Source organism: Carcharodon carcharias, chromosome 9 (genome assembly GCF_017639515.1).
Source record: "Carcharodon carcharias isolate sCarCar2 chromosome 9, sCarCar2.pri, whole genome shotgun sequence".
NCBI lineage: Eukaryota > Metazoa > Chordata > Chondrichthyes > Lamniformes > Lamnidae > Carcharodon > Carcharodon carcharias.
Window position 1 is genome coordinate 9,075,531 of NC_054475.1, and position 25,895 is coordinate 9,101,425.

A 25,895-nucleotide genomic window follows, 5' to 3' on the forward strand; every position below is an offset into this window, starting at 1 on the left:
GGAATTTAAATTCAATTAATAAATCTGGAATAGAAAGCTAGTCTCAGTGATGGTGACCATGACAGTCATCATTAATTGTAATAAAAATCCACCTGGCCCACCAATGTCCTTTAGGGAGGGAAATCTGCCTTCCTTACATGGACTGATCTACATGTGACTCCAGGCCCACAGCAGTGTGGTTGACTCTTAACTGCCCTCTGAAATGGCCTAGCAAGCCTCTCAGTTTTAAGAGCAGTTGGTGATGGGCATCAAATGCTGCCTTCACCAGTGATGCCCACATCCCATGAAAGAATAAAAAAAAAAAAGTTCTCAATGATGCGACTGCTCTGTGTTGATTTGTCACAACTTGGGAGCTTGTGGCCCCCAGCACTTACTGCACAGGATTGATTACACAACTTTACAACAATCCTCTTTCAGCACCTTTAAGGAAACCATTCAATGGGGATGAAAGGTCATTGACCTGAAAGATTAACTCTGTTTCACTCTCTAAAGATGCTGCTTGGCCTGCTAAGTGTTTTTTATCCCCCAGCCTTTTCTGTTTTTATTACACTGTTATTGCTGTTTTTAACTGCAGATCAGATTGGCCGGATGGTGCGAGTTATAGCGCTTATGTTCCTAAGTTTTCCAGTGGTTGGAAACCACTGAGTCCGCAGATGCCAATATCTTCAACACCTGATCAGAACTTTAGCAATGAGAGCGCCTGGCTGAAAGAGCAGGTACCAACTGGACAGGAAGCCTATAAACACTCTGATGCTTTTATGAAATGCCTTATTATAGAGTAAGGAGTCCTGTCAACATCCTGGCTGCCCCAAAGTTTAAAATTCATGGCGTGGTTGATTGTGCATTTGTGTCTAAGGTTGCCCACATAGGAAGGTTCTCCTCTGAACCAGAAGGTCGTGGGTTCAAGTTCCGTTCCAGAGGCTTGGGCACAATATCTAGGCTGACGCACCCAGTGAAGTACTGAGGGAGTGCTGTACTGCCATAGGTGTTGTCTTTAGGTGAGACATTACACTGAAGACCAGTCTGCCCTTTTGGGTGGATGTAAAATATTCCGTGGCACTGTTTTGAAGAGCAAGGAAGTTCCCCTTAGTATTCTGGCCAATATTTATCCCTAAGGCAACATGGCTAAAAAGATAAAAGCAAAATACTGTGGATGCTGGAAATCTAAAACAAAAACAGAAAATACTGGAAAAACTCAGCGGATCTGACAGCATCTGTGGAGAGGGAAACAGAGTTAACGTTTCGAGTCCATATGACTTTTCTTCAGAGCTACTGAAGAAGCTACTGAAGAAGAGTCATATGGACTCGAAATGTCAACTCTGTTTCTCTCTCCACAGATGCTGACCGACCTGCTGAGTTTTTGCAGCATTTTCTGTTTTTGTTATGGCTTAAATGATATTGGGCCAAAAATCACTGCGTCAGGGCAACAAACAGCACTTCTGTTTGTTAGACTTGTCCTTGGCTGTTCAGGGTTTAAATTTTTTTTTACATGGCAAATAAACTGAAAGTGTGAGCTAACGCTGGCATAGCAAGGGAAATCCGGCATCTGTGAGCTGAGTGCAAGCTTTTAGGTATCTCCTTAAACAATCGATTGAAGGATTGAGAAATGAACAGTGCAAGAATTGAGAAGGAAGTGTAAATTAGAGCAGTAAATTCAACATTACATCAGGTACAGAAAAAGACAAAGAGAGAGAAAGAAAAAATGAATTAAGAGAGAGAGAAAAAAGAGAAAAAGCAAAAAGTAAATTTTAATTTTATATTTTAAGAAAAATCACCAACAACAATTAAAACCTGAAGGAAGGAGACTCTATAATAGTTTATGACGCAGTGAGGTTGAGTAGTAATAATGAATCTTAGTATGTTGTTAAAAAGCTGCTTAGACTTTAAATGACTTAACTCTTTGTGTGAGTTTCATATGCATCTAGCCTATAGGAACACTATGCCACTCAATGCATTGGTCTGGTCAACCAGACAGCGAGATGTCCATGAAACTAATGGTGGAGAGGCGCATATCTGACAGCAACTTTTGATTTTCCATATTTAATTGTACCCTCATCTGAAGTGGCTGTGGCATTTGCATGCGATTAGACCCACCATTATTTTGACTGTAAATTTTGAGTCAATATCTGGTCATTATCACATGGATGTTTGGGGGAGCTTGCTGAGATCAAACTGACTTCAGCATTTCTTACATTACAACAGTGTTTTCACTTTAAAAGTACTTCAGAATTTAGCTTTGGAGGAGCCTCAGCCAGTGCCCTTGTCCAATAGGTACAAGGTTCTTGCTCCCTATGTGGACAAGGACACAGACTGCAGGGACAATGAGTGAACTGACCACAGCACCATGGTACAGAGTACCATTCGAGTTGGGGGGGTGGGGTGGGGGAGAAAGGAGAAATGTAGTCGTAATAGGGGATAGCATAGTTAGGGGAATAGATACTGTTCTCTGCGGTGAAGACAAAGAGTCCCAAAGGCTGTGTTGCCTACCTGGTGCCAAGGTTAAAGACATCTCTTCCAGTCTGGAGAGGAACTTGGAGTGAGAGGGGAAGGATCCAGTTGTCGTGGTCCACACAGGTACCAATGACGTAAGTAGAACTAGGGAAGAGGATTTGCTGAGGGACTACGAACAACTCAGGGCTAAGTTTAAAAAGCAGAACCACAAAGGTAATAATCTCTGGATTACTACCTGAGCCACATTCAAATTGGTGTAGGGTAAATAAGATTAGAGAGGTAAATGCATGGCTCAAAGATTGGTGTGGGAGAAATGGGTTCCGATTCATGGGGCACTGGCACCAGTACTGGGGAAGGAAAGAGCTGTTCCACTGGGACAGGTTTCATTTGAACCGTGCTGGGGCCAGTGTCCTAGTGAATCATATAACTAGGGTTGTAAGATAGGACTTTAAAATAATTAGGGGATGCGAAGTTTAAAAAATCAAAAAGAAATGATAGAGCAGAGTTGCAGGATAGTGAAGAGGCGAATGATAATCAAAGTGTGACAGGAAGGGACAGAGGGGAGGGACAATTTTGGGGGGCTGGCCTGATTAATTCTATGCTGATGTATTACAACGAGGTTCCTGACATCCGATGGTGGGAAACACGGCCCGTCATTGGCAGGCTGAACGGACAATCACAAACTGCTTTCACGCCATTGTGAAACCAATCACGCCAAGTTGTCCGCTCATGCCACCAATCACGCCCGACGCCAGCGGGCACGGAAAATTCCACCCTAGGGCTTCAGCATAAAAGTCAATGCTAATGCTCCAGTTCAGTATTGAGCATCTTTTGAATGAGCCCTTAAACGAAAGCCCTGTCTGCCCCCATAGGTGGATGTAAAAGATCCCTTGGCACTCTTTTGAAGAACAGGGGAGTTCTCCCTGATGTCCTGGCCAACATTTATCCCTCGAACAACATGGCAAAAACAGACTATCTAGCTATTATCACATTACTGTTTGTGGGAGCTTGCTGTGTGCAAATTGGCTGCTTTGTTTCCTGCAGTACAACAGAACCAAACTTCAAAAGAATTTCAATGCCTGTAAAGTGCTTTGGGATTTCTTGTGATCATGAAAGGTGCTACGTAAATGCAGGTCTTTACTTTTTTGCCCTCATGTGGGGTAAGAGAGTCTGTAAAATATGAATGACAAGAGGTGACACATCAGAGAACAAGGTCACTTATTTGCAGCAACAAGCAGGTTGGCGAGACTAACATCCTGCCTTGGCTGTTCCTTGATTTATTAAATGGTACAGGAGACATGGAAATCACAAGTGAGAAGGAAAAAGTTACACCAAGGAATGGACAGAAAGTGAAAGAACATAACTTGCTGGATCTTCACTTGTTTCTGCCATCAAGTCTCTGTAAAGAGGGTCTGATGGATACAATAAAGCTCGCTAGCTCCTCTGCTACTTCAATGGGTGACAGCAAGGACAGTGGAGGCCAGGTAACTCCCAGCAAGCAAAGGGCACAAGTTAGCTTGCCTGTGATGCCCCCAGTCATCAAATACTTCCTGGTTTGAACTCACACCTGAGAAATGACCCGATGGGCAGGATGACGCATGTTGAATACACTCGAGTCAGAGTCTTCAAGAGGCCTTTCCATGTTTAACTGAAATGAATGACATACTGAGTGGCTCACTGGGTGCTATATACGGTAGGGGTCACTGTTCCTACTCATACGTTACATCACAATAGATACACAGGTCTCCTGGTGTTGGTGGCACTTCTAAATATGCACTGGTGACTCAAAGCAAGCTGAGAAATGTTTGCAAGATTACTCTCCTATGGAGGACCTCCTTTGTTTTTCATTTCATCTCTTTAAAATATTAAAGTTCGGAGGGGGTTGTAAGTGAAGAATATTGTCAAACTCCAATGAGAAGCTGCCCTCTTGTGGCATTTCTAGTGAATGGCTCAATCTGATGCAGAACAACAACTTGCATGTATTTAGCACCTTTAATTTAGCTAAAAAGCCCCAAGGCGCTTTACAGGGGTGTTACCAAACAAATTTTCCACACAAGGAACAACTAGGATAGGTGACCAAAAGCTTAGTAAAAGAGGTAGGTTTAAGGAGTATCATAAAGGAGGAATGAGAGGCAGAGGGGTCGAGAGGCTTATGGAGGAAATTCCAGAGATTAGGGCCCAGGCATCTGAAGGCATGGCTGCCGGTGGTGGACTGATAAAAATTAGGCATCTGCTAGGTGCCAGAATTGGACATGCACAGAGACCTTGGAGGGTTGTAGGGCTGGTGAATGTTAAGGAAAGAGGTAGCTGGGTGCCTGATCTTCTGCACAGCTTAATGGATACCTTGGACTCTGATAGTCAACCCCACATCCAATCTCATGGAATTGCAAAGGAATACCCACCAGGAGCACCATAATTTGGAGACTTACTAATTTGTACAGGGTGAGCTTGCCATGTGGACAAGGCTACAGAGTAGATACATGGAATACAGGAGCTTTGACAATAAGCCAAATGTGATTTAAAGTCCTTTGATGTTACCAGCTTTCACCTCATCATCAGAACATACTAATTAGAACAATCAAGTGACTATAATCAAATTAGTACTGAATGTTTATAATTATGTCACAAAAATGCTTTCATCTCATTGAATTCTGTCTTTTGTTCTCTTGGTAGATGGGACCCTCACATAGTGCATCCTTTGCAAAGTGAGTATGGTATCACAAAGTAAACATGAATGAGGAAGGCCTCTCGTCCCATTTTTGCTCATCTATCTAGTGTCCCCACCATCGCATCCACTGTGACTCTTCAATAGTGCCGGGTATTTTCCTTCCAGGCTTCAGACTGGGGAAATTTACCAGAATGGTACCAGGAATGAGGGGCTTCAGTGACGCAGAGAGACTAGAGAGACTAGGTTTGTTCCCTACAGAGCAGAGCAGGTTAAGCAGGGATCTAATAATGTTCAAAATTATGATGTGCTTTGATAAATAAGGAGAACCTGTTTTCAGTGGTAGGGCGTTACCCAGAGGCATTTATTTAAGATAATTGGCAATAAAGGAGATGAGGAAATTTCTTTTGTAGTTGGCGAGTTATGATGATCTGGAAAGTACACAGCCTGGAAAGGTTCAATAGTAACTTACAAGGAGAATTGTAGACTTGAAAGGGAACAGGTTTCAGGGTTATGGGGAAAGTGCAATGGGAGCGGTCTAATTGGGTAACCCCTTCAAAAAGCCAGAATGTCCTCATTCTCTGCTGTATCATTCTATGATCCACTCCCCTACCCAAGTGTCACAATGGAAGCTTACTGAAGAAGGCTATTTAGTTAATGTTCTCCCCCCTCCCTGAATACCAACCCCACCATCTTCTCATTATAGCATCCAGGTGTTTCTTCAATGCAATAAGAGTGTAGGCCTTTGTCATCCTTCCTACCCATTCTAAGTGCGAATCAATCTTTGTATCAAGCGTTTCCTGATGTTGAAAGACATCATTGCCTTTATTTTAACTCGAATTGTTCAGTTAGGGTCTAAGGTGGGCATAAAACATATCCTGATCTCAGCGATATAAAGCCTGGGAGAGCTTAACCTTTGGCTCTTACCTGCATAGCTAGTATTCAATCTACCACCACCTGCCCACAGACCGCCCCCCCCCACCCACCCCCACCCCGCCCATCACTTTCTCATCCAAAACTGAGAACTGGCAAAATTGAGCAGCAGGAGTTGGTAACCAGGGACCTGACGCTGAGGTAAGTTGCGAAGGAGGGGGTTTTGGCTGAATTGCTTCTCTTTGCCCCACAAGTAAAGTAAAGAGAAATCACATTTTTTTTCCTCTTTGGGCCCCCTCAGATCCTCATCCCACGAGGTTAGTCTGGTGGGAAAACTGCAATGGCTTCTCCTCTAAGGCTTCTGCTTATAAAGAGGTCTCCGTCTATTGTCCTTGATCGGGAGTTCAAGGGCAGCTGGACATTGGTGAGAGTCTCCTGGGTAATACCATCTGCCCAATCTCTGCCAGGTGAATAGGGCTGAGGTTTCCCCATTGATTAAAAAGAGCAGGAGAACACGCCAAGGTCAGATAACTAACTGGTCGCTGCTTGGTCACAACAGGTCACAGGAGGATCCTCAGTTGGCGAAGGCAATGTACGATTTCATGAAAAGAAATACCAGGGAACTCTCAGTAACAAAAGGAGATGTTCTGCAGGTAGGTAATATGCACAGTGCCCTATTCTGGTATTACACATCCAACACTCCTTCAGTCTGGAATTTATTGCTTATACCTTGGAGTGGGAATAGAACCCCCAAATCTCTGTGTTAGAGGCAACAGTGATGTTAACTGAGTCACATCTAACACTACTCGAAGAAGTGGTTACAATATGGAACTTGAGTAGGTGAGGTCAGTGGCATAGAATCACTAAGGGGAAGCTAGAAAAATACATGAAGGGGAAAAGGAATAGAAGGTCATGTTGATTGGGGTCAGGTGAAATGAAACTTTAAGGTCCTCCCAGTCTTCTATTGTTCGGGATCACACTGCATAGTGCAATTAATCCTCAACCCCTATCAGAATGAGAACTGAAATTGGTCTTACCAGCAATGGATTTTAAAAAAGAACACAGAAGATAGTGCCATATTCCTTTTAGCATTGTTTTGTGTGAATGGTAAAGTTCTTGTGATTTTCGTAACCTATGACCCACCCTTATTTATTCACCAAACCAGTACCTAACTTTACTTTGTGATGAACTGAGTGATGAGTGCAGCAATTGTGAGTCAGCTTACAGTATTCTCAGGTCAGTTCTGCTGAGGTAGATATAAAGAAAGATGCCTTATTAAATTAACAATAAACCCTAACTCCAACCTCAAGAAGAGGTTGATGCAGTTAAGGGGAAACGATGCATGATGGTAAAAGGAATAAAAGGGATAATACTGATGGGGTTATATGAAGAAGGATGGGAGGAGGTATATGTGGAGCAAAAATACCCACATCCATCTCATGGGTTGAATGGACTGTTTCTGCTGTAAATGCTTTGCAACTTTGGTAAGTGGTTGGACCCCCTATTGTACCAATGGGAATGAGTTTGTTTCCTATATTAATTTTTGAATGGTCCACATGCAGCAGAAAGTGCATTGGAATTGTTCAAACCTATTTCACAGGAGGAGACTTTCAGTCCCCCATTTTAGTCTCCGACACTAAAGGGTTCTAACTCATCTGGTCCTCATCGAACATAACCTTGCCTAACTGTCACACTCTTATGGCCCTCCATGATCTGACTGACTCATCAAAGTGTCTGGTTCTGTTTGACTTTGGTTATTCATCGTGTGCTGTGGTCTAAGTAAGCCTCACTGGCTCACTCATACCGCTGTGTGTTTCAGGTGTTGGAGGCCAGCAAACAGTGGTGGACAGTGAAGGACATGCACGGTGATGTTGGTTACGTACCCTCCAACATCATGCTGATGATGAATGAGGAGGAATCCCTCCCTTTGGTAAGAAAACCTTGCTGTTTAGTAAAAAAACAAAGTGTTGGTATTTCCTGATATGAGTGGGCAAATCACAGTTGACCCAATCTGCAACACTGGTTGGAGGTCTGAGCGGGAAGTGCAGTAAGACCCTCCCTCTTCCTGATTGTGGCCTTCCCCCTCCTTGCTTGGGATTGTGGCCTTTCTTCACTCGGTCCTGATCACGGCTTCAGTCCCCCCCTCCTGACCCCTGCAATCACCCCCAATTGTCCCTTGCTGTGACCTCCTGCTGCTGATCCATTTGGTGGACAATTAAACAACGCACTGGAGGAGGAGGCTCCACAAATATTCCCATCATCAATGATAGGGGAGCCTAGCACATCAGTGCAAAAGATAAGGCTGAAGCATTTGCTACAATCTTCAGCCAGAAATGCCGAGTGGATGATCCATCTCGGCCTCCTCTGGAAGTCCTTAGCGTCACAAGTACCAGTCTTCAGCCAATTCGATTCACTCCACGTGATATCAAGAAACGACTGAAGGTACTGGATACTGCAAAGGCAATGGGCTATGACAACAGTCCAGCAATAGTACTGAAGACTTGTGCTCCAGAACTTGCTGCGCCCCTAGCCAAGCTGTTCCAGTACAGCTACAACACTGGCATCTAACCGGCTATGTGGAAAATTGCCCAGGTATGGCCTGTACACATAAAGCAGGACAAATCCAACCTGGCCAATTACCGCCCCATCATTCTCCTCTCCACCATCAGTAAAGTAATGGAAGGGGTCATCAACAGTGTTATCAAGCGGTACTTGCTTAGTAATAACCAGCTTACTGACGCCCAGTTTGGGTTCTGCCAGGGCCACTCAGCTCCCAACCTCATTACAGCCTTGGTTCAAACATGGATAAAAGAGCTGAACTCCTGAGATGAGGTGAGAGTGACTGCCCTTGTCATCAAGGCCGCATTTGACAGAATGTGGCATCAAGGAGCCCTAACAAAACTGGAGTCAGTGGGAATCGGGGGAAAGCTCTCCACTGGTTGGAGTCATACCTAGCACAAAGGAGAATGGTTGTGGTTGTTGGAGGTCAGTCATCCCAGCTCCAGGCTCTTCAGTTTAGTGCCCTTGGCCCAACAACCTTCAGCTGCTTCATCAACGACCTTCTTTCCATATTAAGGTCAAGAAGTGGGGATGTTCGCTGATGATTGCACGATGTTCAGCACCATTTTCGACTCCTCAGATACTGAAGCAGTCCATGTCCAAGTGCAGCAAGACCTGGACAATATCCAGGTTTGGGCTGACAAGTGGCAAGTAATATTCGCGCCACACAAATATCAGGCAATGACCATCTCCAACAAGAGAGGATTCAACCATCGCTCCTTGATGTTCAATGGCATTACCTTCACTGAATCCCCCACTATCAACATCCTGGGATTACCATTGACCATAAACTGAACCGGACTAGCCATATAAATACTGTGGCTACAAGAGCAGGTCAGAGGCTAGAAATCCTGTGATGAGTAACTCACCTCCTGACTCCCCAAAGCCTGTCCGCCATCTACAAGACACAAGTCAGGAGTATGATGGAATACTCTCCACATGCCTGGATGAGTGTAGTTCCCACAACAGTCAAAATGCTTGAGACCATCCAGGACAAAGTAGTGCACTTGATTGGCACCACATCCACAAATATTCACCCCCTTCACCACCAATATACAGTAGTAACAATGTGTACCATCTACAAGATGCACTGCAGGAATTCAGCAAGGCCTCTTCAACAGCACCTTCCAAACCCACGACCACTACCATCTAGAAGGACAAGGGTAGCAGATAGATGGGAACACCACCACCTGGAAATTTCCCTCCAAGTCACTCACCATCCTGGCTTGGAAATATATCGCCGTTCCTTCACTGTCGCTGGGTCAAAATCCTGGAATTCCCTTCCTAACAGCACTATGGGTGTACCTACACCATATGGACTGCAGCAGTTCAAGAAGGCTGCTCATCACCACCTTCTCAAGTGCAACTAGAGATGGGCAATAAATGCTGGCCCAGCCAGCGAAGAACACATCCCATGAATGAATTATAAAATTTGGCTGGCTGCCAGGTGAGCAACAGTGCTAAAGAATGTTAACAAGGCCTTGCACTTAACTTTGGCAATACCTCCCTGATCTTGCTGGGTTCTTTGGTTGTCTACAGCCTCCAGGGCCCATGCATTTGGCTCATCTTCTAATTCCTGATTATCCTGGACAAGCACAATCCAAGTTTGAAGGGCATTGCAGTGTTAAATGTATGATTCCATCTTCATGAATTTGGTTCTTTTCCTGCTGTGATCTTCAATGCAACTTCTGATTATTCATAGCATGTCGGTAACCATCGTGGTTCCCAATATTCCCCCTACGACGACTCTCCTGACCTGACACGATACTCCACACCCAATGAAGTGACAACTTGGCTCCAGAGGAAAGGTTTCTCACGAGAGTAAGTATAGGTCATGCTGCACTCTAGACTCTAGAAGTTTCTAAATAGCCACATTATTTTCATCAAAACGTGCCTCTGATCTTCATTCCTGTATTCTTCACACTTAACTCATTGTGAAGAGGATTCTTTACAGTTCAAGTCTTCATTCCTTGCAAGATTTGCTCCTCATCTATTTCTATTTGTGACGCTGTGTCAGATATGTTTCCCACTTAGCTCTGATCTTTCCTGCTTGTAAGTTCTCTCCTCATATGTTTCTTTTTCTCTTCCTTCAGCACCGTGGCATCTCTGGGGGTCCTTACTGGCTCTCAGTTACTGAGTCTAACTAAGGAAGAGTTGAAGATGATCAGTAAAATGGAAGGTCACATTGTCCACAATATGGTTCATGGAGGGGTAAGAAAAAATGCATGTTTGCCCCTCTAGAGATATTATATGTTACATTTATTTAAACTACTTATGAAATTTGATGAGGCTTTAAAATCAGGCGTCATCTCCACTTGCAGATGGACATAAAAGATCTCATGGCACTATTGGAAGAAGAGGAGGGAAGTTCTCCCTGATATCTTGGCCAATGTATAATCCCTCAAATAACACCTAAAACAGATTATATGATCACTTAGTACTGTAAAAGCTTCTATAACTACGTAAAAAGAAAAAGAACTGAAGACAAATGTAGGTCCCTTACAGTCCAAAATGGGAGAATTCATAATAGAGAACAAGGAAATGGCACAGCAATTAAACAACTACTTCAGTTCTGTCTTCACAGAGGAAGACACAAAGACTTCACAGAAATAATAGGGAACCAAGGGTCTAGTGAGAAGAAGGAATTGAAGGAAATTAGTATTACTTAAAAAACAGTGCTGGAGAAATTAATGGGACCAAAAGCCAATAACTCCCCAGGGCCTAATAATCTACAAACCAGGGTGCTAAAGGAAGTGGCCACGGAAATAGTGGATGCATTGGTTGTCATCTTCCAAAATTCTGTAGATTCTGGAACAGTCCTGGTAGATTGGAGGGTGACAAATGTAACCTCACTATTTAAAAAAGGAGGGAAGTACAGAACAGTGAATTACAGATCGGTTAGCCTAAAATCAGTAGTAGGGAAAATGCTAGAGTCTATTATAAAGGATGTGATAACAGGACACTTAAAAACTATCAATGGGATTAGACAAAGTCAACATGGATCTATGAAAGGGAAATCATGCTTTACAAACTTACTGGAGATTTTTGAGGGCGTAACTAGCAAAATAGATAAGGGAGAACCAGTGGATGTGGTGTATTTGGATTTTCCGAATCCATGGAGGGATAAGAAAAATGCATGTTTGCCCCTCTAGATATTATATGTTATGTTTATTTAAACTACTTATATTGGATGAGGCTTTTAAATTGGAGGAGGGAAGGATTGAGCGAGGAAAGGAATTTCTCAGTTTTTTTGAGTTTCTGGAAAAGAATAAGATAGAAGTACCTGAGAAGTGTTTCTCACTTTGGAATCACAGGACAACCCAGCCCCCCACCTCTCCCCAGCATCAAATTCGCATTCGTGTCCCACCACCCCCCCCCCCCCCCAGAACAACCATTGCTCTGCAAAGACAAACAGCCCAATCCTGCAACAACATATTATCCAACAAGCCCAGAGATTGTGTTCACATGACTCCAAACAGCTCCATTCTATTCCTGGCCTGCGCAATGGCTAATGACCATCCCAGACTATGGCCCTCTAAGTAAACAAATGGCCAAACTGCAGGGTGATTTCAGAAAATGTGTGCATTCTCAGACTGAAGTAAAATTAAAATAAGAAGCACTAGGCAAAAAAAAAATAACATATTGATATACTGCAGATCAGGGATTAAATCATTTCAAGAACAATCTCAAAAAAATAATTTTTGACATTTTATTGTGCCGAACCATTGAATGAAAACTCAGGAATGGTGGTCAAAGGCTTGATCAAAGAGGTAGGTTTTTAGGACCATCTTAAAGGAGAGATGTACAGAAGATTAGGGATGGAATTCCAGAGCTTAGGGGCAAGGCAGCTGAAAGCATGGCTGCCATTGGTTGAGTGTTTTAAATAAGGGATGTGCAGGAGGCTGGAATTGGAGGGGTGCAGAGAACTCAAAGGCTTGTGGGTCTGGAGGAGATTACAAAGGTAGGGAGGGGCGAGGCCGCAGAGAAATTTGAAAACAGCGATGAGAATTTTAAAATCGTGGTGAATTTTAGTGAGCATGGGATACTGGGGGATGAACTTTGGAGGGATTAAAATATGGGCAGAAGAGTTTTGGATGAGCATAAGTCAATGTCAGGTGGAAGATGGAAGGCCGACTGGGAGAGATTTGGAACAGTCTGGAGGTAGCAAAGGCATGGATAAGGGTTTCATCCATGCAGATAAGCTGAGGGAAGGTGAGAGAAACATTTGACTTTAATAAGGAAAATTAAAAACTTTGTCTCTTTCTTTACAGGCAGTAAGTGGCCCAGCTAGACAACATCCCATGCAGGGACGAAATTAAACCACCGAGACAATCAGAGGAGTGACAGACTGCACAAAAAAAACAAATTTAAACCCAGTGTTGTGGATCCAGCTCCAGGAACTATGCTGTGTAGATCTATACACCAGTATTCAGCTCTATGCAAACTTTAAAGATGAAGCTAAATCAGTAGATTAAACATAAGTTATTTCTGATCGATAAGCATGCGGGCACACTTGTTTCTGCTTGAAGTTTCCACTCAAGAACTTGATGTTTCGAGTAAAAGAAAAATGTTTGATGCTGAAAGAGTTGAACGTTCCTCATGTATCATGTTCACTGAAACAAATGGGCCCAAACACAATGAATTATTGATTTTAATGGCAAGCGGTTGACTTTTAAATAGAAATCTGACTTTTTACCAAGAATTCTTTGGTCGATATTGTAACAAAACTGTATGCACGAGTATAAACTGTTGGGTTAGATGAAGAAAGCGGGGGCAAGCTCATTTGGAGGATAAACAGCGGCATCAATCAGTTGGGCTGAATGGCCTGCTTCTGTTCTGTAGATGCTTTGTAATTCGAATGAGTAGCAGGTGTATTATTTCAATACAAATAGCGCACATAGAAAATCTTCCCATTTATTACCAAGAGTGAATGGTTATAAGTGGTGTCGTAGGGAGGACTACAGTAAACAACGTGTCTTTGTTCTGAAATATTTTAAAACTTGACATTACCTCGTGATGGTTTTAAATAAAAAATGAACATCAGTTCATTTGACAGGTTAGTGATAAATACTTCCCCTGATGTAGCTGTCTCTTTCAAAGGGCCAGCACAAACAAGGTGGGCCACATGGCCTCCTTCTGTGTTGTAAGATTCTATGGTGTAGAACAGAACACCACAATCCAGGACCGTGACAGGCTTAATGCTTGTTCTGCGTCGATAAGTGAGTTGTCACCAAGGCTGACCATTTCTGGGTTATGGTAGATGTGTGGGGGCAAGGGAATTGGGGGGAGGCGGGGGTGGGGAGAGGGTAAGCTAGGAATCCAGCTCCTAATCATTTTCTAATGCCCCACGTCTGGGGAGGACCACACCCTGCTTTGATGTTTTTCACCCCCCTCCCCCCAACAAACCCTCCCCAACCACCCCTGAGCCTTGAAAATGGAATATCCTGCAACACTTATGCCTGCCATGACATTAATAATGCTCACCAGGCTGAGGGATCCTCGGAAGATAGTGCTTTCCTATGAGGAGAAGTTGAGTAGACTAGGTTTAGATTCTCTGGAGTTTAGAAGAATGATAGGTGATCTCATTGAAACACATGACATTCTTAGCAGGCTTGACAGGGTAGTAGCTGAGAGGTTGGTTTTCCTGGCTGGTGACGCCAGATTGAGGGGTTGTAAATCTCAGAGTAAGAGGGGCCGGCCATTTGGGACTGAGAGGAGAACAAATTTCTTCATGTAGAGTGTTGCACATCTTTGGAATTCTCTATTCTAGGGAAGTGTGGATGCTCAGTTGTTCAGTATATTCAAATTGGAGATCAATAGGGTGTCGGGGACTAAGGGAATCAAGGGATATGTGGATATGGTGGAAAAGTGGAATTGAAGAGATCAGTCATGGTCTTATTGAATGATGGAGTTGGTTCGAGGGGTTGAATGGCCTACTCCTGTTCTTATTTGCCCAAGGGCTTGTTCTACCTGTGACCTCTTCTTCAGGAAGTGTCAGCACCTTCTGGATTGGAGGGCAGAGAAGTGAATCAAAACAATTCACATTTTGGAAGGATGAATCGAGAACTTTTGGACTTACTAACTATAGGCTTGGGAACAGCTGTCTTGACTGCTGTACATCACTGAATCGAACAATGATATTCATTCCATTTGCTTTTAGTTGGCCATAAGATTTACCTTCCCCTTCCCACCCTCACTCTTCGACATACAACTTTCTTAACTATCACCCTCACACCTGTGGAAGGCATTGGAAGGGATGACAACAGGTCAAGATTGAGGGGTTACTGTATTCGTGTGTGATGGGCATCACCTCCTTTATCTCCATTGCTTCCAAGTGGAAGGAGGAAACAGCTAACAGGGCTCTTGTTCTAATGGACAGATAACCAGACTCCGCTAACAATGATATAGCTTAGGGATGAGAGATGTGGAATATGTCAGAGTGTTACAGGGAGGAAAATAGCAGTTTTTCACAGAACTACCACGAGAAGTGTGGGGTGTGTCAGAGAGTGTGATCTGCGGCTATTTGTACAATGAGAATGATGGGGTTACAGGTGAGGGTATTTCTTGAAATGAAGGGGATGTACATCATAGCAATGAATGTAGGATATTTCAATTAATGGTACAGTGTAGGGGCATGAAGTCTATGAATTACAATATTTCCGTGAGAGATTGGCACCAACAAATGTAGGTTCTGTCAGAAGATGTACATTCTCTGTATATTAGTACAGGAAAATGTCAAACACAAAATAATTTGGCCAATGAATTGAACACCCATTCTTATACAAAGGATAGCAACATCAAGGGTACTGGTTTGAAAAAGCAACAATGTGACAATGTGATTTACTTAAATAACTGATTCAAGAGTGTTACTCCCCTAGATTATTATACTATAATAAATTATAAATGGCAAGTTAGCCAGAACAATTCAACTCACACTGCAGACCACCAGCTACATACATTCAACAAAAGTTATTAAAATGGAAATATATAAATTATCAACCATATTAGGTCCTATATAATCATACTTAATTCAGTTTTTTTTCCCCTATACGCCTTGATAATTATTCTGTTCTCTGACTGCTGTTCAATTCCGAAGACCCTTCCGGGGCACTCCTGAGTCGAAAATCCATGGAAAATCTGGGTTGTATGAAAGCATTCTGCAGAACACATGCTTGACATACATGATACAGAGCTTTCTGGTTGAGGTCAAGGGATCAGTCTCTATACTAGGCCTAAACAAGTAGAGATTTCAACCTGATTGACGACAAGGTCCTCATATTTCTGAATATTCCGGGTGAGCTCATCCCTTTCCTTATGGACTAGCTGCATTGTAGCATAGTAATTAAAACATAATAAATTTTCATCTTTGATTTGTAGCTGTGTCTTAGTCTGAATTGTCTGAACTTTTATTAAAATCCAACCTGTTGCTGTGATGCGGTGGAACATCAAAATGCCTCTGTCCAGCTTTAGAATTAAGCAACAGGCAAATTTCCTTTAAAAGCCTCAAAATAATCCATTTGGAGATACTGGGATTGTCAACATGTCCCGTGACTCATTTTAATGAAGCTGACTTGCTCCATGACTTATTCCTGAAATACCAGGAGAGGGGGTGGGGGAGGCAATGACAAATTCCTAAATCAGACTTGGAGGGCAATTAGATAAGGAGACATGAATGAGGTTTCTGTAAATAATGACAAAAGAAATGAAAGGATGAGGAGTAGGTAAAAGGAAAACAGAATAAGGGAATGGGGAGCACAAGTGGGGAAGTGGAGTTAAAGTACAGATCAGCCATGATCAAATCGATGACAAAACAGGTTTGAAAGGCTGGATGGCCTTATCCTGTTCTTGTGTGGCAATGATGTCCTCAGGATGTCCCCTAGCACTTGTTATTACATCAAATATTATTATATTGACAAACATGACAGGCAATATACACACAGCAAACACTACAAACAGAAATTAAATAATTAAGCAGCTAATCAGATTTTAGTGGCATTGGTTGAGGGATAAACATTGGTCAGGATTCAGCTGTTCTGCCTTGAACAGTACCATGAGATCCTTTACAGCCACCTGAGAAGGCAGATGGAGCCTTGGTTTCACACCTAATCCAACAGCTCTAACGGTGCAGAACTCCTACAATACTTCACTGAAGTGTCAATTTAGATTAGGTGGTCAACTCTCTGGAGTGGGTCATGAACCTGCAACATTTTGACTGAGAGGTGAGAAGTGTTACCATTGAATCACTTTAACATTCAAAAATATTAAATAAAGGAAAAAGAAGTCTTGTTGCTATCAATGGATGAATGTTTAACATATTCCTATGACTTACCTTTAACAACTATTTTAATTAAAATAATGTACATCAGTTCTTGCATGAAAACAGTGGACAAAAGAATGTCACACAAGATGGTCATCTGTTGATCTCAATATTTAAGGAAGGATATGCTTTCATTGGAAGCAGTAGAGCGAGATTGGCTCCTGGGATGAGAGGGTTGTCCTTTGATGAGAGGCTGAGTTAATTGGGCCTGTACTCTCTGGAGTTTAGACGAATGAGAGGTGATCTCTTTAAAACACATAAGATTCTGAAAGGGCTTGACTGAAGGGGCTTGAGGGGTTGTTTCCCATGGCTGGGGAATTTAGAACAGGGGGCCATAAAGGGACCATTTAAGATCATTTAGATGAGGAGAAACCTCTTCACCGAAAGGGTCATGAATCTTTGGAATTGTCTATCCCAGAGGATTGCGGATGCTCCATTGTTGACTAGATTCCAGAGCAAGATAGATAGGATTTTGGTCCCTCAGGGAATCAAATGATATGGGGAGCTGACTGGAAAGTGGGATTGAGGCAGAAGATTGGCCATGATCATATTGCATGGTGGAGAAGTCTCAATGGGCTGAATAATCTATTCCTGCTCTTAGTTCTTATGTTCTTATGAACAAACACAATTAGATCAGGTGTTATTTGTGACTTTGATGAGAATGGTTTCAGCTCTATCGTGGGAAACCTGATTAGAGAGATCCAAACATGGAGCTGTGGGGAAAAATGAACGTGAATTTGGGAAACAACAACACAATCAAACACCCTGGGGATGTTGAAGATGTGACAATAACTTGCAAGAACAGTGGGACTGAAGCTGGGTTATTTGAGCTAGTGGTGGTGTCAGGTGGATGATAGTGATTTTGAAAAGAGGAAAAATTACCTGAAGAGAAGGAAATATTTATCACCAACTTCTAAATATTGGTAAAGGCTTTTCTAAGCATGCATATTTAATTTGAAAAGGCTGTACTTTTTTAACCATAGCCACCTTCCAATCAGGTAGTAAGGTGGGGGAACATATGTAGTTGCTCAGTGGGGGATGGGTGGTATTGAATTGGACAACAGTGGCACTTGGTCACTGCTGAAGTACAGTTCTAGTCGTGTTTATTGTACAACAACCGGAGGCTGTATGAGTGGTAATTGACACCATGGCTTGGGGATACAGATAGGCGCAGCTGCATCAGATGTGTGAATCAGAGGCAGCAACAAAGAGATACTTAAAAATAAGGTGAATTCCATTGAAACAAAAATCTCATAAATAGTAACAGAGATGGTTGATGCTATGTATGTAGGCTGTCAAAAGGCATTTGACAAAATACCACATAATAGACTTGTCAGCAAAATTAAAGCCCATGGGATTAAAGGAACACTAGTAGCATGGATACAAAACTGGCTAATGAACAGAAAGTGGAGAGTAGCGATGAAGGGCTGTTTTTCAGACTGGAGAGAAATATATAGTAGTACATACGAACATACGAGTTAGGAGCAGGAGTAGGTCACTGGGCCGCTCGAGCCTGTTCCACTATTCAATAAGATCATGGCTCATCTGGTTGTAACCTCAACTCCAAATTCCCACCTAACCCCAATAACCCTTCACCCCCTTGCTTGTCCAAGAATCTATCTGGCTCTTGTGTGGGGAGCTGGTGGCGTAGTCGTATTGTCACTGGATTTGGAATCTGGTAATGTTCCAGGGATCCAGGTTTGAATCCCACCACAGCACATGGCATGATTTCAATAAACATCTGCTATCCTTAACAAAAACAGAATTACCTGGAAAAACTCAGCAGGTCTGGCAGCATCGGCGGAGAAGAAAAGAGTTGACGTTTCGAGTCCTCATGACCCTTCAACAGAACTAGGTGAATCCAAGGAAGGGGTGAAATATAAGCTGGTTTAAGGTGTGTGTGTGTGTGTGTGTGTGTTGGGGGTGGGTGGGGGGAGACAAGTGGAGGGGGGGTGTGGTTGTAGGGACAAGCAAGCAGTGATAGAAGCAGATCATCAAAAGATGTCACAGACAACAGAACAAAAGAACACATAGGTGTTGAAGTTGGTGATATTATCTAAACGAATGTGCTAATTAAGAATGGATGGTAGGGCACTCAAGGTATAGCTCTAGTGGGGGTGGGGGGAGCGTAAAAGATTTAAAAATATTAAAAAATAATGGAAATAGGTGGGGAAAGAAAAATCTATATAATTTATTGGAAAAAACAAAAGGAAGGGGGAAGAAACAGAAAGGGGGTGGGAATGGAGGAGGGAGTTCAAGACCTAAAGTGGTTGAATTCAATATTCAGTCCAGAAGGCTGTTAAGTGCCGAGTCGGAAGACGAGGTGTTGTTCCTCCAGTTTGCGTTGGGCTTCACTGGAACAATGCAGCAAGCCAAGGACAGACATGTGGGCAAGAGAGCAGGGTGGAGTGTTAAAATGGTAAGCGACAGGGAGGTTTGGGTCATTCTTGCGGACAGACTGCAGGTGTTCTGCAAAGCGGTCGCCCAGTTTACGTTTGGTCTCTCCAATGTAGAGGAGGCCACATTGAGAGCAACGAGTACAGTAGACTAAGTTGGGGGAAATGCAAGTGAAATGCTGCTTCACTTGAAAGGAGTGTTTGGGCCCTTGGACGGTGAGGAGAGAGGAAGTGAAGGGGCAGGTGTTACATCTTTTGCATGGGCATGGGCTGGTGCCACAGGTGGGGGTTGAGGAGTAGGGGGTGATGGAGGAGTGGACCAGGGTGTCCTGGAGGGAATGATCTCTACGGAATGCCGACAGTGGGGTTGAAGGGAAGATGTGTTTGGTGGTGGCATCATGCTGGAGTTGGCGGAAATGGCGGAGGATGATCCTTTGAATGCGGACGCTGGTGGGGTGATAAGTGAGGACAAGGGGGACCCTATCATGTTTCTGGAAGGGAGGAGAAGACGTGAGGGCGGATGCGCGGGAGATGGGCCGGACACGGTTGAGGGCCCTGTCAACGACCGTGGGTGGAAAACCTCGGTTAAGGAAAAAGGAGGCCATGTCAGAGGAACTGTTTTTGAAGGTAGCATCATCGGAACAGATGCGACGGAGGTGAAAGAACTGAGAGAATGGGATGGAGTCCTTACAGGAAGTGGGGTGTGAGGAGCTGTAGTCAAGGTAGCTGTGGGAGTCGATAGGCTTGTAATGGATATTGGTGGACAGTCTATCACCAGAGATTGAGACAGAGAGGTCAAGGAAGGGAAGGGAAGTGTCAGAGATGGACCACGTGAAAATGATGGAGGGGTGGAGATTGGAAGCAAAATTAATAAATTTTTCCAAGTCCCGACGAGAGCATGAAGCAGCACCGAAATAATCATCGATGTACCGGAGAAAGAGTTGTGGAAGGGGGCCGGATTAGGACTGGAACAAGGAATGTTCCACATACCCCATAAAGAGACAGGCACAGCTGGGGCCCATGCAGGTACCCATAGCCACACCTTTTATTTGGAGGAAGTGAGAGGAGTTGAAGGAGAAATTGTTCAGTGTGAGAACAAGTTCAGCCAGACGGAGAAGAGCAGTGGTGGATGGGGATTGTTCGGGCCTCTGTTCGAGGAAGAAGCTAAGGGCCCTCAGACCATCCTGGTGGGGGATGGAGGTGTAGAGGGATTGGATGTCCATGGTGAAGAGGAAGCCTATGTGTTCACCTATGTGTTCTTTTGTTCTGTTGTCTGTGACATCTTTTGATGATCTGCTTCTATCATTGCTTGGTTCTCCCTACAACCACACCACCCCCCTCCACTTCTATCCCCCCACCCAACACCACCACCACCACCACCACCACCAACCACCCCCCCCCCCACCCCCCCACCCACCCCCCGGCCACACACACACACACACACACCTTAAACCAGCTTATATTTCACCCCTTCCTTGGATTCACCTAGTTCTGTTGAAGGGTCATGAGGACTCGAAACGTCAACTCTTTTCTTCTCTGCCGATGCTGCCAGACCTGCTGAGTTTTTCCAGGTAATTCTGTTTTTGTTTTGGATTTCCAGCATCCTCAGTTTTTTTGTTTTTATATCTGCTATCCTTACCTGGTCTGGCCTACATGTGACTCCAAACCCACAGCAATGCAGGTGATTCTTAAAATGCTCTTAGAACAAGGGCAATTAGGGATGAGTGATTAATGTTGGCCTTGCCAGTGATGCCCACATCCCATGAATAAACAAAAAAATAGTTCTGCCTTAAAAATATTCAAAGACTCTACTCCCATCACCTTTTGAGGAAGAGTGTTCCAAAGACTCACAACCCTGTGAGAGAAAAATATTTCTCTTCATCCCTGTCTTAAACGGGTGACCCACATTTTTAAACAGTGATCCCTAGTTCTAGATTCTCCCACAAGAGGAAACATCCTCTCCACATCCACCCTGTAAAGACCCCTCAGGATCTTATGTTTCAATCAGTTCGCCTCTCTAAACTCTAGTGGATACAAGCCTAGCTTGTCCAACCTTTCCTCTTCAGACACCTATTCATTCCAGGTATTAGTCTAGCAAACCTACTCTGAACTGCTTCCAATGGATTTACATCCTTCCTTAAATAAGGAGACCAATAATATACACAGTACTCCAGATGTGGACTCACCTGTGCCCAGTTTAACAGAAGCATAACCTCTCTACTTTTGTATTCAGTTCCCATCAGAATAAATGATAAAATTCTATCGGCTTTCTTAATTACTTGCTGTGCCTGCATACTAACCTTTTGTGATTCATGCACTAAGACACCCAGGTCCCTTTGCATCTCAGCGTTCTGCAGTTTCTCACCATTTAGATGAATATATCTCTTTTTTATTCTTCTTGCCAAAATGGACAATTTCACATTTTCCCACATTATAGTCCATTTGCCAGATCTTTGCCCACTCACTTAACCTATGTCCCCTTGTAGCCTCCTTATGTTCTCTTCGCAACTTACTTTCCTACCTATCTTTGTATCATCAGCAAATGTAGCAACCAGACCTTCAGTCCCTTCATCCACATCATTTATATAAATTGTAAAAAGTTGAGGCCTCAGCACTGATTCGTGTGGCACACCACTTCTTACATCTTGTCAACCAAAAAATGACCCATTAATGCCTACTCTCTGTTTCCTGTTAGCTAACCAATCCTCTATCCATGCCAGTATGTTACCCCCTACACCATGAGCTTTTATTCTCCGCAATAACTTTTGATGTGACACCTTATCAAGTGCCTTCTGGAAACCTAAGTACAGTAAATCCACTGGTAGCTCTTTACTCACAGTACATGTTCATTCTTCAAAGAACTCTAATAAATTGGTTAAATATGATTTCCGTCTCACAAAACCATGTTGATTCTACCTGATGACTTTGAATTTATCCAAGTGCCCTGTTATAACATCTTGAATAATAGCTTATGAATTTTCCCTATGTCAGACATTTGACTAATTGACCTGTAGTGTCCTGTTTTCTGCCTCCCTCCCTTTTTGAATAAAGGAGTTACACTTGCTATGTTCCAATCTAATGGCATCTTTGTCAAATCTAGGGAGTCTTGGACAAGTAAAACCAAAACATAAATTATCTCACTAGTCACTTCTTTTAAGATGCTAGGATGAAGCCCATCAGGACCTGGGGACTTATTAGCCCGCAACTCCAACAATTTGCTCAGTACCACCTCCCTGGTGATTGTAATTTTCCTGAGTTCCTCCTTTCCATTTCCTGATTTACAGCTATTTCTGGGATTTTCCTGATTTATAGCTGGGTCAATATTAGGGCCACTTCTATTTTGCATATATATTAATGACCTGATCTTGAACATATATGGCATCATTTCAAAATGATTACAGAGCTGACTGCATCATTAAAAATGTTAAAATTGGGAATTTGGTGCAAGTGGGAAATCAATGCAGAAAAGGAAGGAAGTGCTGCTTTTTATTCTCTTCTTTTTACCTCCAGTGCCTGGTTAATGAGTTTTTAAGCTTTAAGTTTATTTCTGTTAAGTAAGTTAATTGTCTAAGAAATAGAACATGGTAGAGCACCTCAGTCCTGTGGAATATGCATTCTGTTCCATACAGGAACTTCAAGATACTTGTTGTGTCCTAGACATCCACGTGCACAGGAAGTGTCACCAGCTAGTCAATATTAGGGCCACTGCTTTTCTTGATCGATATTAATGACCGTAGACTTGGTTTTAAAATTTGCAAAAGATACAAAACTGGAAAGTATAGTGAACTGTGAGGAGGATAATGATAAACTTCATAAGGACATAGACTAGCAGAATGATCAGATGCATGAGAGATGCAATTTAACACAGAGAAATGCAAAGTGATTTTGGTAAGAAGAATAAGGAGAGGCAAGATACACTGAAGGAACAAAGATGTCTGGTGGTATATGTGCACAAATTTTGAAGGTGGGAGGGTAGGTTGAGAAAATGGTTAAAAAGGCAAATGGGTTCCATAAAAAGGCAAATAGAGGCATAGAGTACAAAAGCAAGGAGATTTTGATGAATCTTTGGAAAGCATTGATTTGGTCTCAACCAGACTATTATGACCAATTCTGGGCACTGTTCTCCAGGAAGGCTTTAGAGAGGGTGCAGAAAAGATTTATGAGATTATTTCCAGGGATGAGGGACTTCAGTTACATGGATTGGTTGGAGAAGCTGGTGTTGTTCTCCTTAGAGAAGGAAGGGTTGAGAGTAGGTTAAATAGAGAAATTCAAAATCCAAACAGATTTTGATAGAGATAAACAATTCCCATTGGTGGAACTGTAGAGAACCAAAGGACACAGATTCAAAATGTTTGGCAAAAGAATCAAAGGCAACAAGGGGAACAATATTTTTGTGCATCATTCAGCCAGCCTACTGCTCTTAAAGGCAGCCTGTCCCTTTTAAAGGGAAGCTGCATTCAGTGCAAAGGAGCTTCTGCTGAAATTGGTTGCATGTAAGAGCTGCATAAATGAAACAGTAGGGAAGAAAAAGGACTGCTAGGTTCATGGATGTAGTGTTGGAGGCCTTAGAGGTGGAAGTGAGAGGACATGTTTCCAAGGTGGGGAGGGTGAAGGGGGCAAGGGGCCCTCAAGGAATGCCTACGAGGGAGTACGAGCAGGTGGTCAGGAACTTCAATAGGTCAATGTACTGAGCCTTGCCCCAAGACCTATACGCAGTCCCACAAGAAGATTAATGACCTCAGATGAGTGGTCAAATCCATGGAATCCATCATCAAAGAACCTCATACCTAATGCATCAATAATCTCAGGCTGTTCAACACGCCATACCCAAAGTACTCACTCATCAGCAGTTCCTAACACCCAGGGTTTGCGCCTAACACCCAGGATCTACCACAGCCTCAACATATTCCAATGATGCCTGTCTCACACCCACTTCCCACCCCTTCTACAGTCCTGTAGCTATTTAGCTGTGATAGGCATTTCCCCACAATGAAATGCCTGTTTGAGAAGCCTCTCCAATATTGGGAACCAGGTGGGCCACACTGGTTGCAGTTGGAGGTGCTGTGCATCCCACTAACTGGAACAGATACTACGGAGCCTGATTTCACAACCAGCAAGTTGTTGTGACCTGGAATGCACTGGCTGAAAGGGCGGTGGAAGTGGATTCAACAGTAACTGTCAGAGGAGGATTGGATATGAAGAGTTCAGCATATTTGGATACTTATTTGAAGTGGGTAAATTCACAGGGCTGCGGGGTAAGTGCAGGGAAATGGAACTAACTAGATTCCAAGAGGCCTCCTTTCATGTTATATGGTTCTAAATGCAACAACAGGATGGTAAAAGTTAAGCTAGATAGACGTTAGTCTTTATTCATCTTTCTGATTAATTTTTTGATCCATCCATGTGGGCTACACTATCTAGCATTTATTGTTCATCCCGAGGAAGCTTTTCTTGAGAAGGTGGTCTTGAGAAGGTGGTGGTAAGTCACCTTGCTTGAATCAACTGCGTGGCTTGCTAGGTTATTACAGAGGCAGTTAGGAGTTAACCACATTGCTGTGGGTCTGGAGTCACATTTTGGTGAGGCCAGGTAAGATCGGCAGATATCCCTTTCTTTCAAGTGCTAAGGAACGCAAGCTCCAACAACATATTGATAATAACATAAAACAAAAACAGAATTACCTGGAAAAACTCAGCAGGTCTGGTAGCATTGGCGGAGAAGAAAAGAGTTGACATTTCGAGTCCTCATGACCCTTCAACAGATTTTATATTGATAATAACGCCTATCCAGGACTCCACCCATTCCCATCCCTCTGACTTCATCCCGTCTTCTAATCCCAGCCCCAGCCATGTATTCACCATACCCCCGACCTTCCCCTCTCTGATGCTGAGTGTTCAGGCTCAGCAAAAGACTCAGTTTCATACCCTTACGCCCTCATCTCAATGAATTCTGGGCTCAGAACAATGCTGAACTCTTCTTCCACCTTCGTCTCCATGCTCACTTCTATGGACTGGAGTCCTCCCCCTGTTCAATGGATCCTTTCACCTGCCTCCAGTATTCTCGCTCCACCTGGACCCCTCCCTCTGGCCTCTTACCTGTTTTTGACCTTTTCATTGAGAACTGTCAGCATGACATCGGCTGTCTCAACTTCTCTGCTCCTCTCACCCACTCTAACCTGTCTCCTTCTCAACTTGCCACAGTACGTTCTCTCAGGTCCAACCCTGACTTTGTTATCAAACCCGCTGACAAGGGTGGTGCTGTTGTTGTCTGGCATACTGACTTTTACCCCGCAGAGGCTGAGCATCAACTCACAGACACTTCCTCCTACCTCCCCCTGGACCATGACCCCGACCACCGAACATCAAGCCATTGTTTCCAGGACTGTCACTGACCTCATCTCCTCTGGAGATCTTCCCTCCACAGCGTCCAACCTTATAGTCTACCAACCTCAGACCGCTTCTACCTCCTCCCCAAAATCCACAAACAGGACTGTCCCGGTAGATCGATTGTGTCAGCCTGTTCCTGCCCCATGGAACTCATTTTTTCCTATCTTGACTCCGTTCTCTCTCCCCTTGTCCAGTCTCTTTCCACCTACATCCGCGATTCCTCTGATGCCCTGCATCGTATCAACAATTT

At 43.4% G+C, this 25,895-nt stretch overlaps 1 protein-coding gene across 1 annotated transcript; it reads left to right on the top strand.

The window, feature by feature from the left end:
- The first annotated feature begins 633 nt into the window (after positions 1-633).
- Positions 634-13,050, top strand: LOC121281816 (epidermal growth factor receptor kinase substrate 8-like). The gene is made up of 7 exons (XM_041194830.1): positions 634-716; positions 5,125-5,156; positions 6,549-6,642; positions 7,809-7,919; positions 10,251-10,369; positions 10,642-10,759; positions 12,820-13,050. Exons 1-7 carry the CDS (start codon positions 654-656, stop codon positions 12,865-12,867), a joined length of 585 nt encoding a protein of 194 aa, XP_041050764.1. The 5' UTR covers positions 634-653; the 3' UTR covers positions 12,868-13,050.
- Positions 13,051-25,895: the final 12,845 nt, after the last annotated feature.

Bases quoted from the DNA above. Each gene is read 5' to 3' on its own strand.
- LOC121281816 (XM_041194830.1), top strand. From the start codon at position 654: ATGCCAATATCTTCAACACCTGATCAGAACTTTAGCAATGAGAGCGCC. The intron at 7,920-10,250 runs GTAAGAAAACCT...GATTATTCATAG, and splicing joins AGGAGGAATCCCTCCCTTTG to CATGTCGGTAACCATCGTGG. The intron at 10,760-12,819 runs GTAAGAAAAAAT...CTTTCTTTACAG, and splicing joins ACAATATGGTTCATGGAGGG to GCAGTAAGTGGCCCAGCTAG.